The sequence below is a fragment of the Penaeus monodon genome, chromosome 4, assembly GCF_015228065.2.
Source record: "Penaeus monodon isolate SGIC_2016 chromosome 4, NSTDA_Pmon_1, whole genome shotgun sequence".
Lineage (NCBI taxonomy): Eukaryota > Metazoa > Arthropoda > Malacostraca > Decapoda > Penaeidae > Penaeus > Penaeus monodon.
In genome coordinates, this window is record NC_051389.1 from 487552 (window position 1) to 505051 (window position 17500).

At 35.4% G+C, this 17500-nt stretch overlaps 2 protein-coding genes across 4 annotated transcripts in view; one reads left to right on the plus strand and one right to left on the minus strand.

Moving 5' to 3' along the window:
* The window catches only part of LOC119599351 (glycosaminoglycan xylosylkinase-like), a gene marked incomplete in the record, with an annotated part of 21959 nt that extends 14706 nt beyond the window's left edge, over positions 1 to 7253 (plus strand). The window contains 2 exon segments of the mRNA XM_037949109.1: positions 1083 to 1264; positions 3760 to 7253. Of these exon segments, the coding sequence (XP_037805037.1) occupies positions 1083 to 1264; positions 3760 to 3797 (220 nt within the window).
* A 1155-nt stretch (positions 7254 to 8408) lies between these two features.
* The window catches only part of LOC119599359 (proteasomal ATPase-associated factor 1-like), a 10679-nt gene continuing 1587 nt past the window's right edge, over positions 8409 to 17500 (minus strand). For 2 of the 3 annotated variants that reach the window (XM_037949122.1, XM_037949136.1), the window contains exons 2-7: positions 16007 to 16211; positions 15735 to 15830; positions 13793 to 13998; positions 12577 to 12716; positions 11221 to 11420; positions 8409 to 9659 (exon numbers count right to left, since the gene is read on the minus strand). In XM_037949122.1, the coding sequence (XP_037805050.1) occupies positions 9405 to 9659; positions 11221 to 11420; positions 12577 to 12716; positions 13793 to 13998; positions 15735 to 15830; positions 16007 to 16211 (1102 nt within the window). In that variant the 3' untranslated portion in view covers positions 8409 to 9404. The remainder of the gene's footprint in view (positions 9660 to 11220; positions 11421 to 12576; positions 12717 to 13792; positions 13999 to 15734; positions 15831 to 16006; positions 16212 to 17500) is intronic. The other variant, XR_005231065.1, reaches the window with a different exon arrangement.

Below are 17500 nucleotides of genomic sequence, written 5' to 3' on the forward strand. Positions count from 1 at the left end.
AGGAGAGGAGAGGAGAGAGAGAGAGAGAGATAGGAGAGGGAGAGAGAGAGATAGGAGAGGGAGAGAGAGAGAGAGGAGGGGGAGAGAGAGAGAGAGAGAGAGAGAGAGAGGGAGGGAGGGAGGGAGAGAGAGAGAGAGAGAGAGAGAGAGAGATAGATAGGAGAGGGAGAGAGAGATAGGAGAGAGAGAGAGAGAGAGAGGGAGAGGAGGGAGAGAATGAGTGAGTGAGAGCAAGAACAAGGGTGATGGGAGGTGAGAGCAAGAGTGAAAAAGTGAAAGAACAAGAGGGAGTGAGTGAGAGAGAGCAAAAGAGCAAGAGAGAGTGAATAAGTGAGGGAAAGAGAGTTGTAAAGGGAGAGAGAGAGAGAGAGAGCGGGAGTGAGCGAGAGAGAGAGAGGGAGCGAGTGAGAGAAAGAGTGAAAGCAAGAGAGTGAGTGAGTGAATGTGCATGTTGTGATTGTTAATATGCTCATTGTGCCATGTTCATCTTATATGTTTGGTTTCTTTATGATACTTGAGGGTGAAGAATACACTGATGAAAACTAAAGTAGGTTCATTTAAGATCAGCTCTGACAAAAATAAAATGGAGTTCTTCATGATCCTCTGCCCACGTGCCAGACTCTGCCTGAGAGCGCTGTTGCCAGATGTGTGACTACAGAGACTAAATAAAATATTGTACTCTACAAATCGTACAGAGAATCTCACTCCTATACATAGTTGATATGCTACAAAGCAATATAAACTAAACATACTTTTCTATGTTTCACATGGTGTAACATATCACACAAAAGGCAGTATATGTAATATAATCATATAATTATCACAATATACATACGATAATACCATCATCATAACCCGTATATAACAGCATCACAATATGGCACTCACAACTCATTTCATTATCACAACTCACTTCATTGTCACAACCCACAGTGATCATTTGTCATAATTTTGTTAATAGGAAAGAAGCACAATTTTACAATAAACTATGTATGTACTTTTGTGTATTGTGTTTATATAGTATAGAAAAAAAGAAAAAAAATCTGTTTGATACCATTTGTTAACATAGGGTTGTCCTCTAGGTTACACCAAACTACATATGACAGACTGGTTCTCCTGAGTGGTGGTGGAATGTCACAAGCCTTGAAGGAACTCCTGGCCCTTGACCCAATTGCTCCTGTGCTTGTCGAAGCCCACTTCCGTGCCTTGGACCGACGTGCCATGCACATCCTGGCTGCTCTTAATGCTTGCCGGGAAAGAAAAGGTGGATGGCATAATGTCCTTTTTTAAAAGTTTCACTACATTTCATTTTAAAGTGATACCAACAAATCATGAAATTCCTATAGATTTGTATTATAATATATTTATTATGAAGCATGTAGATATGCCTATAGGTTATTTTTATGCTGACATTTTCTTCATTGTGATAGCTTTTCAGTAGTATTATATTCTTTTTGTTTTAATAACTTCAGAGTATATTTTTGATAACACAGATGTAGGATATATGGAAATTATAAGGTGTATTGGTAGTGATGTTCATCACGGAATAAGTTTAAAAGTAGTGCTACCAAAAAGCTGTCATATATAAAGGACAGTTGCAATATCAGTTTTATAGATCTGAAATAAATCTGTGAAAATATTCAAGATGGTTGTGACTTATCTTCAAATCAAAATTATGAATAGTATTGCACAAATCTACTGTCATTCATGTGTAATTAAGTGAGTTGAATATGTCACTTGTTGCTATTAAACCCATGGTTGAGTTGAAGTCCAGCAGTGAGTTATGATATCTTTACCTAGATATCATTCTGTGTTATCTGTTACTTGCCTTTTACTTTACAACATGCTATTATTGCTGATTGTGTTAATTTTACAATGAAATGTAGACTTTCATATTTTGGTTTACCTTTTGGTTTGTGAATTCTGAGTTCCTTTATCTTTTTATTTTTAGTAATAGATACACTTCTGTTATCTTACTTACTTATTTTTTCTGGGTTAATTGAAGTACTCGTAGTTTTAGCCCTTTAGGTGTGGAGTCTAAACTGTACATGATCTTTTTTTCTTGTCTGAAAAGTTAGTTTCGCTGAGTTCATCTATTAACCCAATGCTGATGGGTATCAGAAATCTCTCAACATCATAAACCCTGGTGATTTCTGGCACCATCCAGCTGCTACATGTAGGGGAACTTCCTGCTCCATGCACTCTAGCGTGTCTTCGAGTGTATAGCAATACCACAGACCATGCAGTTTGTTATGACGGCTCAACACATGAACTGTCCGTAAAGGGTTAAAATAGAACATGTAGGTTTGAGTTCTAACATAATTTATTTTGTCTTTAAATTGAAAGTTACAGATGACAGCAATCAATACCTTTTGAAATATTGATGTTAGCACCTTTACATATTTATCTTTTTTTAGTGAATGTCTGTTCTCATTTCATACAAAGATTTTTTTTTTTTTTTTTCATGTGTATTTAGTGACTTGTTGTTAATAACTCATTGCCTTCTGGGGTGGCATGTACATACATGCCACTGTGGATTTACCTTCTTAATTGTGTTTACAAATAGATGGCTCCACATGTTTTTGGTTACCAAGGAGTCAGTTACTAGTCCTACCTATCTCATTTGTTTATCCTTTTCTTTGATTTCTGGAAGTATTCTATTATCTTTATTACTGTTAGTATTGATAACAACACTATATAATCTTAATGTCAATAGAAAAAAGCCTGAAAACTCATGGAAAGTGAAAATCAGATGAAGTCACAGTGGTTTACTAATTGAGTCCTTGGGAGTTGAGCACGTGCAGAACCATCTATGTGTAAACAAAATTAATAAAACAAGCATACATTACTTGTACCCAACTGGAATGGGTTAATCACTTTTTTTATGTATGCAAGTGTTAACATTTATTTGGGAAATGAATTGAAAGGGTTTCTGAGCAAGAGGATTTGAAATCTAATCATGATCCAATCCATGATTCTTACTCCATAATATAAAATCCTTTGATAGGATCCTTTTCTGGGAGGAAGCAAAGTGAATGATCATTTTGGTTACATATCTTTAGTTTGTTTAAAAAATATATGTATATATATTGTTTTAGTTGCCACACACCAGAGATTAAGATTGTAATATTGCTTATTGATATAGGAGAAAGGTTACAGCTATCAGGTGATGATAAATTTTCATGGATGAGGTCTTGATATTGTTAGCCCAAATAACAGGTCATGCACGTTTTTGGCATTTTTGTACATGCAATAAATATCCAGTTAGGCCAAGTAAAGAAATCTTGAGGTTCAAGTATTAGGAAAAAATAGACTACGTATTTTTGATTATTTTTTTTAATAACCACCCCTTTTTCTAGAATTTGCTTCAAAATTTACACAAATTTACAGACTTTTTTGGGATCAGTTCCTCAAATCAAGGTTAATCAGGCTATGTGGGCCTCAACATTTTTTTCCTCTTGGCATTATGATACATACCTTCACCTAGCTTGTAATCCTGAACTATTTATCAGTACAGATTCTAGCAATTCATTCATACAGCATACTCAGTATACATGAATGTTACCTATTCTTGTTTAATAGGGTATTGGCTGTATACATTATCTTGTGGTGTGCATAAACTGAATTTTTACATTACATTCATAATCATCTTCTCATTATTGTTGCTTGTCTGCAACAGGCAAAGAAATTGTATAATATCAAAGATTGTTTGCAGTTTTGTTATGTCTTTTTAATCTATATTTTTTTCCTGTTGCAAAAAGAAACCACTGCCAGTTACTAAAAAACATATCAAATAAAAATGGAAAAGTATATAAGTTATAGCCAGGGGAATCTTTTAGAAGCCACAACAAGAGGATTTTTTCTTTCTTTCTTTTCCTTTTTTTTTCAGTGGTTTTATCCAGATATATAAAGTTTAACTATGGTCATATGAATTTTTCATAAATCAGCACACAAATTATGCAATGAATAATTATGCATTATCTGAAGTATAATGAAGTGTATTATTACCTTGCCCTTTTTGAGATGTTGATATACTACTTTCCACCACTTTTGACACTCCCTTGAGTAAGGGTGAAAGTAGTGTATACCCCAAATTGAAATAGATTTTCTTCCACTCTCTCTGGAGCATGCTCAGTGTTTGTTATAAAATAATACTTCCCAATTTTATGCATAACCTCTTTCATATAAGCTTCACTCTATGTCAGTATTATTTCAGTTGGTTATTATAAACACAAGAAATAACTTTATACATTTAAGAGAGTTACTTACACAGATGTGTTCACTCGTCTCCTGGTGAGTTAATGTCTCCCGTTGGAGGATATGAAGTATCACTTTGTGTGTGTCACAGGGAATTTAATACAATGTTAGTAGAATTAATAAATTCTCCAAAACTCTTCTGTTTTGGCGTCTGCATGTGATCATGGTTGATACTGAACTGCGAGTGAAACACAAGCACTCTGGCCAGCATAAAACACAGTGCGCCCATGTTTACAAATCCTGTAGATTATCACCATTATATCCCTGAGACAAAGTGTCTATAGAACCTTGTAAAACATTAAAGGCTTATCCCCTCCAGGATCAACACCACACTCTAGCTTCAATGGAATGGGGAGTTCCCCTGAACTACCATTCCATCTACCATACAATCATTGGAAAACCATTTCCATGGTGTATAACGGTCTTCTTGGATCAGGATTACCTATAACATATCATTCCAAGACTACTACCAATAAGTCTGGTCATTAACAGTAGGAAAGTTCATTATATCAGAGGATTTTGTAGGTAATTCTGCTACATTTTAAATTTTTATTTTAGAATTATGATTTTTTATCAGAGTAACAAAACATTAGTAATTCTTCTGGTATAATGTAACCAGGGTTACTGTATGGAATATAGTGCAGAATTTTCCCCTCAACTGTGGTACTTGTCAGCATCTGCCTGCTTGTGGTAGCGGATGGGAATCAAAAAGCCAGTGTCTAACTTGGTTTCAACTACCTTCCATGCTAAGCTGGCATGTACAAACTTTTTTCATTCCTGTATTCTATTCAGTCTATGATGGTCTGGCTAGTCCTGTGCTGGTTCCTACCGTAAGTCAGCCCATTGGCTGGGAGGTATCACAGACCGAGGAATAGTCCAATTTTTATATATGGTGTATGACCATGAATTTGATATTGGGGTCAAAAAGTTAACTAATGAGGAGGAATTCAGTCAGACTCAGACTTAACAATTTAGCATTTCCCTTATTACTTAATTTCATTTTCATGCACACATTATTGTTTCTTTTGGTGTTTAACATGGATGGTGTGTGGTGGAAAATGACAAGTATTTTTTAGAAAAAAAAAAAATCTAGGAGACTGATATTGGTTATGTGTAGAGTTTTCATTGCAAAGTGAATATAGAGGACATAGATGTAGAGGATAAATCCTCCCCTCCGCAACACATAGCTGAGAGCACACCTGTCACATGCATGGCATCTTGTTGCTATTAAGCAAGAAATGGACCTCTGGGTGAAGCCTTGGTTTCCTTTCACACTAGGAACTGTAATATCTTATGTCCTTTTGCAGGGGCTAACAAACTCATTACCATATTTTCTCTTTTCATTCAATAGAACAGATAATTTTTTAAATGAAAAATGTAGATCTTCATGACCATACTGATATTTCCATACAGCTTTCTTATAGAAACTGGTGGCCAAAGAAGCTGATGAAACAAGGCTTGACAAAGATAACTTGGCAGTGATATGTGTCATTGTATAGAAGACCGTCCCCTTATTAGTGTGGTAAATTCCATTTTACTTGTCTGTACAAGGTTGTTTTACAAGAATGTTATAAGTAATATGAACAAGTAAGGATATCTTACAGTTTTCGTGTGAGGTATGAGAGCAATAGAGATATGGAGATTTGTAAGATGACCCTGTCTGTGCTTAAAGTTGCTTTGTAGCTATGTGCTGAAACTGCATATACTATTATGCACATGCAGACAACACACATACGCATATACCAATTACCTACCTACCTACTTACAATCTCTCTACCAACCCACCATCCACCCACCCACCCAAAGCCCACCCACCCGCCCACCAGCCCTACTTACCCACCTACATACCTGCTTACCTGTATACCCTACTTGTATGATATTGTTCATTAGTGCTTTGTATTTACCATAGGATAGATTCTAGTCTGAGTTTTAGATATGTTTAAGGACCACAAATATCTGGGACATTCTTGATATAGCCAGTCAGTATTAGAAAAGAAACCTCATTTATTTCATAAGAAGTTTTTAAGGCTTTCAGAAGGAAATATGTTTGCTTGTGAATCTCTGTTCAAACAGTAATACAAACATAGCTACTGAAAGTAAGCACATTTAATCCCAACCACTAGATTTCAGCATGATGGTTCCATGGAATTCTAAAAGAAAATCCATGACATATAATCTGTGGTCAGAGTTAAACCTGCAGGTGTGTACACAGGTGTACAAAACAGATGAACACTGTGAATGATGTGTTGATTGATTTGTTAACTCTGTCTTGGAAGGGGCGAAGGTCGGTATTAGCCCCTCCGAGATGGTAGATGAGATGAATTAACTTATCATTTATGGTGGTCATCTGTTATATACATCTGTGAAATGAGGTCTATAGATAGATTGACACACAGTACATTGCATGAAGATCTGTATAATCCATTGAGAAAATACAAAGACATAATATTTTTTTTGAGTAGGAAGCCATAGATGTTCAATATCTAATTCCATTATATATTTTCATTTTTGTTTCTTTCTACTGGAATCTTAGAACTGTGAAATAGTCTGCATATTTTTATAATACTACATGTATTTTAGTGTTGATGGATTTAGAAATAGAAAATGCATTGTTATATTAAAGTAAGCTCTTCAAATACACATTTAAAATTCATCTCACCAGTGCTTTGTTTAAAAATTCAGAATGTTGATAAATGCAGTCAGTTTGTATTTAATAGACATTGTTGGTGTTACATTTCATTAATTTTTGTTATCTCATACATAATAAAAATACTAGTTCATAAGATAAGGATTTTTTTTTGCGAAGAGATACTTAGTGCGAGTGGTAAGGATAAGCAGATCACCTGCTTTTATTAAGTGCATTTGATGTTGCATGCACCACACTGGATTACAGTATATGAAAATTTCTTAATTTTCTAGAGTGAATAAATTTATTTTGTTTTATTGTTTTCAATGTAAAAGATTTTATTTTTGGTGCTAATAAATTATATAAATGCTTCCAAGTATTTTTATCCTTAGATTTAGATGTAGTTTTGCTTTCTGAATTATGTCTAAAGGAATGAGGTTCTTTTTCTTTCTTCAAATGAATTTTCTTCAGCATTATAGGCAATATCATATATTATATCATAAATGTTTTTCATATCCAAAAATTATTTTCAAATAAATAACATTTTTATTGTCCTTTAACCCCTTGGATCGTGGTAATGTGATGATCATATTATGAAGTGACAGGAATATGTTGCCTTGGAAAAATTTTACTGGGGCTCTGAATGAAAGGAATATGCTGTCACAGAAAATTTAGCTGAAGGCTGGAGTGATGGGAATGACTCACCATGAGTACTCAAAACTCTTGGAGGGTGATTAGACTCAGTGGGCATTAAGGAAGGGGCTCTAGCACTATTTCCACTGTAAACAGGTGTGGCATGTACCATTCAAGGCCTGGCTCCAGAGAGGTCACTGACTGGCGGTGCAGGGTGTATTACAGAAGACTGAAATTTACAAAAATATTTTTAAATATTACAAATAATAAAATGTTACTTATTGTAATTGTATAGACTACCTAGAAAGATGATAGGAAGACTGTTACCATTTTCATTCAGCATATCAAATAATAAATATAGGACTTGAAAAATATCAAGAGTAAATAAACATATGCAAAGAGATAACATTGCAAAAGGGAGAAAAAGTCTCCATGCTGCCCATGAGTGTTTATGTAGGCCAGGCCTACAAGCCACACACCTGAGATAGTTGCCATTCAAGTAAGCAGCAGCTGTCTGTAAGCTTTCTCTGCTAGAAATATGTGTATAGCCTCTACATCATTAAGACTCTGACTCTGCTTCCCATGAAAACTTAGTACCTTAAAAAAGTCTAAGGGTACACTGAACATGACATTGGAGAGACAGAACCCTAGAGACTTACCTGTGTGTGGAGACAGAGAAAGAGAGAGAGAGAGAGAGAGAGAGAGAGAGAGAGAGAGAGAGAGAGAGAGAGAGAGAGAGAGAAAATGAGTGTGAGTGACAAAAAGAGACAACTAGTCTAACTATACCAGTTGAAGGATATGTTTACAAAAGTATTTTATATTTTGCAACACTTATGAGATATTCTTAAACTAAATGTGGAAAAAGGTTAACCAAATAAGGATACAAATAAACTACTTCATCATAATATTTATTCCTCATTGCCATTTCTGCATATTTGTGTTTGCATATATTAATGTAATATCTTCAAACTGTTTTCTGCTAAATACATGACAGTCCTGCAAAGCACTTTCTGTGCAAAATCTAAACTAGGAAAAACTCATTACAGGTGTTCCTTTGCAACAAGTTATTTCATATTTAATGAGTTTACACCTCAAAATATTTATTTCAGATTTATATTTAACTTCCATTTAAATTATAGGTGTACAAAAGAAACTTTGCATTCAAATCATTATCTAGCAATCATATTGTTTTTTTTTGTTTTTACAACAAACAGTTTACAGTATTCCTTATCAATAGTGAAATCTTTCAACTTTCAATAACCAGTTCCTCTCATATAAACTCTTAAGAGACCTCTTTGTATCACACCAATAACTTTTGCTTAGTACAGTGCTTCAAAAAGAAACCAAATACCCATTACATTATCAAGGAATTAGAAAAAAAAAATAAAGAAAAGGTGAATTTAAATGGAAAACCAATGCATGTTACTGTTTTCATTTTCAAACATGCTGATGCAAAAATTTTTATTTGTACTTGATATTAAAGAAAATACTGAAAACGAGAATGCTTGAGATCAACCAGTATTTCTGCTAGTTATCAGACCTTGTATTTACTTTTATTTTCTAATTAATTGGGCTTAGTGTTATATGTCCCTGTTTTGTATTTTCGGAATTCTATCAGCAGAAGTTGAACTATATATGGTAAAAGTATCTTGTTAATACTGCATCTCCTGTCTCCAAAAGGTAAAAAGCTGGAAAGACCTTATCACTCAGACTTTTTACTAGTAGCTCATATTATTCAAAACTCAAAGAATTATCTTACAAAAAGAAATGAGAGGAAACTCTAGTATCTTATCACATGCACACTGATTCTAGCTGCGAGAGAGAAACAAAAAATAAAGAATGAGACCTAACTGATTGAATCTTCTAATGAACAAATATCAAGCCCCACTCAGACATTAATGTCACTGCATCTGTATTTTCGGATTAATCCATCTCGACAAGCTGTGTAGATGTAGTTGGTATCCTGCACTATCTTGTATATTGGGTCACAATCTGAACCAGTTAACTGGAAGGAGCTCAAGCCATTCAGGTTGTAAAACTGGCACAGACCATCACGCCTTCCTGCCAACACTCCTCCCTTTAAGGCTGTTACAGTCTCGACAGGTGAGGCACTGTCATGGGACAGAGGACGTGTTACAAGTGCCTGTGAAAGATCAAGCTTGGCATCACTAAACTGACTTGTAGTTCTATCTTAAAAACAAAAGGAATAGCAATATGAAATATTAAAAATTAATCCTCTTGAATGTACACATACGCTCTTTCAAAAGATAATGTGCTGTGTCTTAAAGCATCTACTATAGCCTGTATCCTAAAACAAAGAGAAACATGCACAGACAAAAATCAGCAAACAAAGCAATATGTTCATGATGAAAACAATATTATGATGTGCTGAGAAACCAAGTAATATACATTAGGAAAACATAAAAGCAAAGGAATTAACCATATACATAGTATGATCAACACTTATAAAATCAAGCAGTACCATTTCTGAATTCTTTTTGCATCATAAATATTGTCACTACGAACATGCTACATAATATACCCTGTAGCCTTCTTAAACATCTGAACTATAAATAATAGATATGCCAGTGTCTTTGATAATATATTCATAACTGCTAAATGTTTATTACACGTACTACTATCACTATTACTACTTCTACTACTACAAATATAAAAAAGAGAAAGAGATAGTTTGTCAAGTTTTGGTCCGAGCCTGACATCAATGTTGTGTTGATACTATGTGTGGCTTCAAATTACATTCTTTGAGATCCAATAAAATGTGAAGAAATGTTGCACACCATGCATCCACATCTGAAGTTCACTGAACACTTTTGTAAATAAAGCCAACAGGAATGGAGATGAATGTCAAGCAATTACTTAAATCGACAATCTGCAATGCACAACCTCACAAACCGTGTAGCAAGCCCATAATTAGGTCAACTATGTGCTTTAATCTGCATGGTTGCAACAGGTTAATAGGATATTTGGATTTCACTTAGTAGGACAATACTTGGTAAATCTTGTATTTTAACACCAATATTGAAGAAAAATTATTTCAACTTCCATCTTTTATTAAAGAATGGCTGTAATAAACTGAACTCAAGATCTATACTTTTGTTTGTATAGTGGTCTTTTTTCATAAGCAGACATAAATTGGCATATATAATATATATATATATATATATATATATATATATATATATATATATATATATATATATATATATATATATATATATATATATATATATATATATATATATATATATATATATATATATATATATATATATATATATAGATTTAGATTTTCAAAAAGCTCCAAAAAGAGCTAAAATAAAGCAATGGCAGCTTCAAAACGACATTGATTCCTCTTCGCATATACTCGAATGCAGAAGAGAGGTCATGAAGGCAATTAAAGAGGGTTTTATCCTGAGGGCGAACTTGAACTGAAGGACCCAGGCAACTACATGAAGGACCCAGCCAACTACATGATGTCAACATGGCACCATATTTTTATTTTTTAGAAATAATAGAATAACTATCATCATTCACCATATAAATAGCTCTTAGCTATTATGTGAATATCATGTGATATCATGTCTATCACACTGCCAATTTCAAACATGAAAAAATACTCTTTGAGAAAAAGAGATTACCGTCATATCAAATTGATATCGCACTATTCAGCAATGTAAACCTACCTCAGCATCCACAATAACCAGACGCCCATCGCTGAGTCCAGCTACCCCAACAGTAGGTGTTGCCCAGCAGACAGACAGCACAGGGACCCCTTGAGTAAATGATCCCAGGACAGTCCGACTCTCCACACCTACCAAGTGGACCATCCCTTCTTCACAGCCAAGCAACAGCAGCTTTCCTGCAGTGCCATGCTCTAATTCATCTGTTGAGGAAAGATTAAAAATAATTCAGCCACTATAGTGACAATAGCAACTTGAGTAACAATGCTCTCTCTCTCTCTCTCTTTTTTTTTTTTTTTTTTTGTATGTGTGTGTGTGTGTATAAGATGTGGATAATTCTATTTCTGTTACAGGATGTGGATAATTCTATTTCTATTACCAGTGGACCACGTGGCTGTTTTCCACGTGGATCCAAATGTCCCAAATAAGAACCACCCGCTCAGCGAGGGCGGAGGTCACATTTTATATCTGACCTCGTTTGACCGGGAGTTCGTGCTAAGCTACCACCGCACTAAGGTCAGCTCCGCCCTCTCTCCGGGCAGCTGACCGTGACCTCCGCGCGGCCCGATTATAACTAGACATGTCTTGTGTGTTTTATACTGCGTGGTGTCAACTCTCAGAAATAAAGAGTCAAGCCGAATACCAGTATCAATACCCCTGCAAGCCAATGTAATTGGGTTCTATACCCGTTATAGTGTGTGTGTGTGTGTGTGTGTGTGTGTGTGTGTGTGTGTGTGTGTGTGTGTGTGTGTGTGTGTGTGTGTGTGTGTGTGTGTGTGTGTGTGTGTGTGTGTGTGTGTGTGTGTGTGAGAGAGAGAGAGAGTAACAATGCATTTGTTTTTTTTATATGTGTTTGTATATATATACACACATAAATAATATATATGTATATATATACATATACACACACATAAATATATGTGTATATATACATACACACACACACACGCGCGCACAAACACACGCACACGCGCGCACAAACACACGCACACGCGCGCACAAACACACGCACACACACACACAAAAGCACGCATGCACGTACAGGCGCACACGCAAACGCAAACACACACACACACACACACACACACACACACACACACACACACACACACACACACACACATATGGTGTGTGTGTGTGTGTGTATGTATATATACATACACACACATATACATACACAGACCCAACATCCAGTACCCTAACTATTCTATAGATGAAAATTGTGCTTATGATGGAAGACCTGTTTACATCAGCCTTGCCCATGATTCCCTTCAAAATTTTAAATAGAACATAAACTTATTCTTAAGTTCATAAAATAAAAAACTAGAGAAATAACCACTACTATGAACCACTACAAACCTGGTATTTCTGCAGGTGCAGGAAGATTAATTAAACCTGTGACATCTGTTATTGCACAAGATGTTATTGTTGATTCTGCTGTCAGGAGTGTTGCTATGCATTTACTCTGGCCACAGTTCCAAAGTCTTGCTGTTCCATCCCTGGGCAAACCATAATTTAAGTAAAGATCTCACACCAAATTTCGAAGATAATTCTTTTGTAATTAAGATAGTACATGCAAGGTGCTTATCCTGGTCTCTAATTCAAAATTAAAAAGTTAATTGTTTTAATTTTTATTCGAATGTGCTGTCAAACATTGACAATTCCCTTTAATCAAATAATTGAGCCTTTAAAAACTTTACATGAGGCAAAGTTATTTTCTCATTTCGTAGTATAGATGCAGTGACAATGTAACCTTTCTGTCTAATTTTACAGGAATATCAGTTCTTAAGAAAATTGACTGATCACAGAACAATGTTCATGGGGACAAATACTGAAAAAGCTATGAATGAGCATGCATATCTTTATAGTGCAAGAGATGCATTTGACCAGTTTCAAATAAATCTTTGTCAATAATATTTAATCAAACATATTTCTGATGGAGATATAATAAAAACCAGTCAGATACATCTCTTGGACTATGAAGGTATTAATTCTCAATCATACAACAGAAATGGAAAAATGGCAAGATATGCCATTTATATGCTGACCTAAGTGCTCACCTTTCAGCCTATTTAGAAGTTATCTCAGTTTCTGTTACTAGAGTAGCATAAAGTTCACAGAATCATAGATTATTTGTTGAATAAACAATCCAACTCTCTATATCAGTGGTTCTCAACCTCTGTGTTACAATTACCTTCCCAATGTGTTTCATAATATTTTACAGATGTGTACTTCTTGCCCTTGAAGTTCCTGCCTTTTTATGGCTGAAATAATGCAAAAATAAATGTTTAACCTAAGGCAATGAAGCATAAAATCTCTTATCAATTAATGTATATTTAAATTTTCTATGAGTAATTTACAGTTATTTGTATTTTCAAGGGAATAAAATAACTGTACAGCCCTATATCTAATCTATAATCATACATTAATGGAGTGAATAGTTGCAAGTCACACATGTTTAGAATACATTTTTAGTGTATTGCCAGAATAAAAAGGTTGAGAAACACTGCTGTAGGAGTTGAAAAACAAAGACATCACAATAACCAAATTGGTTTTTAATGTGACCTAAACTCACTTGCTGACAGAAATGACATTCTTCCCACGATCAATGAAAGCTGTGTCGAGAACAGCTCCTGTGTGGCCCTTTAGAACAACAGGACACTGCCCAGTGGCCGCATCCCATATTCTGAGTTGCATGTCCCCACCCCCCGACAGCACCACAATGCCCGAGGGGAAGAGGCGACAGGTATACACATCAAAAAAATGACCTTCAAGCAATCTCTGGAACCACAAAGAAACTTCTATGATCAATGTCTGTTTACAGAATGCAAGCAAAATCTGAAAATAAGTAAATAAATAATAACAGATAAAATAGACGGTAACAGCAAACTACTGGCTATAGGGGGAAAAAAAAAAAAAACTGAATTTAATTATTAAAATCTGACACTGAAATTTTTCAGATCCCAATCCTCTAATAGCTGGGTACGCCTACAGTGGTCATGAAAAGCTAACTCACCAAGATGGGTATGGATATAGGCATCATGATATAATGAGTTGAGTGGGAAGTTCTGTTAAATGCAGTGAACTTCCCAGTCAAAAGGCTAGTGGGTTGCCACAATTCACTGGAATGAGTGCTACAAATAATTTCTGGCACCATCATTGTATGATTAACTATATGAAATAATTAATATTCCAAGATGAATACATCCCAAATTATAACAATGTAAGAAGAGAAATGTAATACATATAGTATGGCATTATTAGAAAATATAACTGCAAGAATCAAACTGGGTACCTAGTAAAACAAGTGCTCCTCATCTAAGAGATCATGCACACATAATTTAAAAAATGAACTTATATGTAATTAATCATAGGCACTTTGTTTCCCTATAATCAAAAGAACTTTCAAGTATATGTACTGTACTACATAAAGTTCTCACATTTAACCCAAAAAATCTGATGGCAACTGACTGAGTATATGTGTACTTTTCATGTTTGATCTGTGTTGACACAACTAAATATATCTTTTCAAAAACTGGCAATGAGAGGTAGGGAGGGTAAGAAAGTTTCATGGCAAGTTTCTTCCAACAATATCCCCCTTCCTATTCCCATCCCCCAATCTCCTTTCATATTCATCATACAAGTGCCTTATGACCCTCTTTTGACATGTAATAGAATGGAGTAAGTATAATAGAAAGAATTATCCTTAAGTTTAGCATGTACATTCTCAACAAACCCTTCCATTCAACCATATTTCTTCCCCCCTCTCAACATTTTCTCATATTCTCCCCTCTTCTATTTCTTTCTATTCTAATGGCAACACTAACTTCTTTCAACTTTGATGCCCCCACTGGTCAGTTGCTGTGTGACACAACAGGTTAAGACATATTTTCTGATGTGTAAAATCAAGCACTAAAGACAGCAAAGACCAAAACTAGTCTTTGTTAAGGAAAATTATTTGATTTGGAACAAACTTGTATATCTTCTGATCAGAGTTCTTAAACAGCCCATGTTAACCATACTGTCTTATTGATCAGTAAAATATAAGAATGATTCTCATAGAAGTTCACCTGTTAGCTGTGGATGGAAAGTTTTTCATTTTTACTATACTCAGTCAGTTGTCATCAAACTTTAGGGAACTTGAGAACTATAAATTATATATGCCAAGTCCACTACAATTTTAGTTTATTAATTTGGATTACACAGAGATGCTAAATCATCAAAGAGTCATTTATCAGTTGTACCTACCTCAACTGTTTACCCTTTTCTTTTATTTTAGGAAAACTCTCATTGTCATTTCATTATTTGTATTGTTATTAGTACATATAACATAATAATAATTACACTGTCAGAACAGAATGGGGAAACCAGGTGGAGTAAATAAGGTCTAATGACTTCTTGGTGGCTGAGCATTTGTGGAGCCATTTGTGTGCAGCAAAATTCACAAAAATTCAGAGAACAGTACATAATGGGTTAATATCTCAGATACAAACAAACAAAAGAAAAGGCAGGCTTACTCTCACTTCCCCACTCTCTGTTTCCCAGACATGTAGTTTGTTTTCTGAGCAAACAGAGACACCAAGACCACCATTTGCTACATCCAGTCCAATCACCTGAGGAGAAAAGAATAAAAATGATATATACCTTAGCCTAAGAGCTCAAATACTGTACCAGTAGATATGCAAGCTATGAAATCATTATGGTACAATACTGTTTATGATAATCAATTACTTCATAGTCATATGTTTCCTCACAATTATCAAGTTGAGGAGAAATACTTCTTTCCTACACTTTTTGCATGGATGTTGCTAAATGTTGCAACTGGTGCAATGAATATGGTGGACATTCCTGACGGGTGGTGTGACACAGCAATTGTCCGTTCAGTGCGGGAGTGAACCTGGAAAATGCCGTCAGATGCAGATCCCCCGATCTTCCCATAGTCTCCCTTCTCTCCAAGACGTTTGTGGAATATCCATGCAGAACTGTCATTATCCCTATAAAGAAAGAAAGAGAGAGAAAAATTAATTTCTGACAAAAAGTCCATGTAATATCATTTATTCCAGATCATGTTTATGAAAGCAATGCCCAAGAATGTCTTTCCTCCTCCTTTGGTATATGTCAACAGGATGCCAGGATAACAAGCTACATATTAAATAAGGAGAGAGAGAGAGAGAGAGAGAGAGAGAGAGAGAGAGAGAGAGAGAGAGAGAGAGAGAGAGAGAGAGAGAGAGAGAGAGAGAGAGAGAGAGTGTAGTAATGCTTTTTGTGCTATATAAAGCTACCTCCTACCTTGCCCGTGAAGACAAACAGAAGGGGGATTTTAAAATGACAAAAGCACATAAATTAGGCACAATCTAACACTGCAATTTGCCCTCCCCACCAATTGCATTTAGTATTGTTGCTGTTGCTGTCTATTGACAGTTCAAGCCACTATAATCATAAAGAATCCATTGCTAATAAAGTCAGTATACCTTGAGATATGGACCTATTCTAGAAAATTACTTCAAATTCTTTTAGAATTTATCCTGACATTTCAATGTTATACTTCAGGCCCTTCACTACTATTAGGGCTCAGGTTGTGGGATATAGGAGGTATCTGCATGATAATTCCTATGAATACTGGAAGGTAAAAAGAATGCAATAGCGTGAATATTGAGTAAACTCTTCATGCATGACAAGTGGGCTTAAATAGAATATAGAAAAAAATAAAACAACCCAAAAAAAAGAGGCATAAGGGAATCCAAGCCATCTTTAGGTAATATCTACAGGAAAACATCACCTTAATCCTCACTGAAACCCCTAACCCTCTTAAATGATAGCTATATCCTCGCTATATAACCTGTAATCCACTATGAAGGTCTGCCACCTGGACCCCAGGGTACTTATTTGCTCTAGGTCTATAGCCAGGAGACTCTGCTATCCCCCCTACCCCCTGCTTAGATTACAAAATCTTTACCTTGTATATTTTAGTAGGATAGATCTTGGGCAACTGCACTTTGGTGATGCACACTGATGGTACACATGGGGCTTTGGCACATTCCACACACCCCCACCTGGTCTAGAAAAACCTTCACCTTGTATGTTCTGGCAGGATACAGCCTGGGCAAATATCTGCATCGTGTACTGATAATTTCTTACCTTGCCCAATAAATCTAGATTGGTCAGTCTGTGAGTCATCAAAACCCTCGTCTCTGCTGGTAGGAGTTGTGATCACTATCCCCTGCTCTTTTTCATTAGTATCGTAATATTTTTCATATTAAAGGTAAAACAGTTTTCCCAGCAC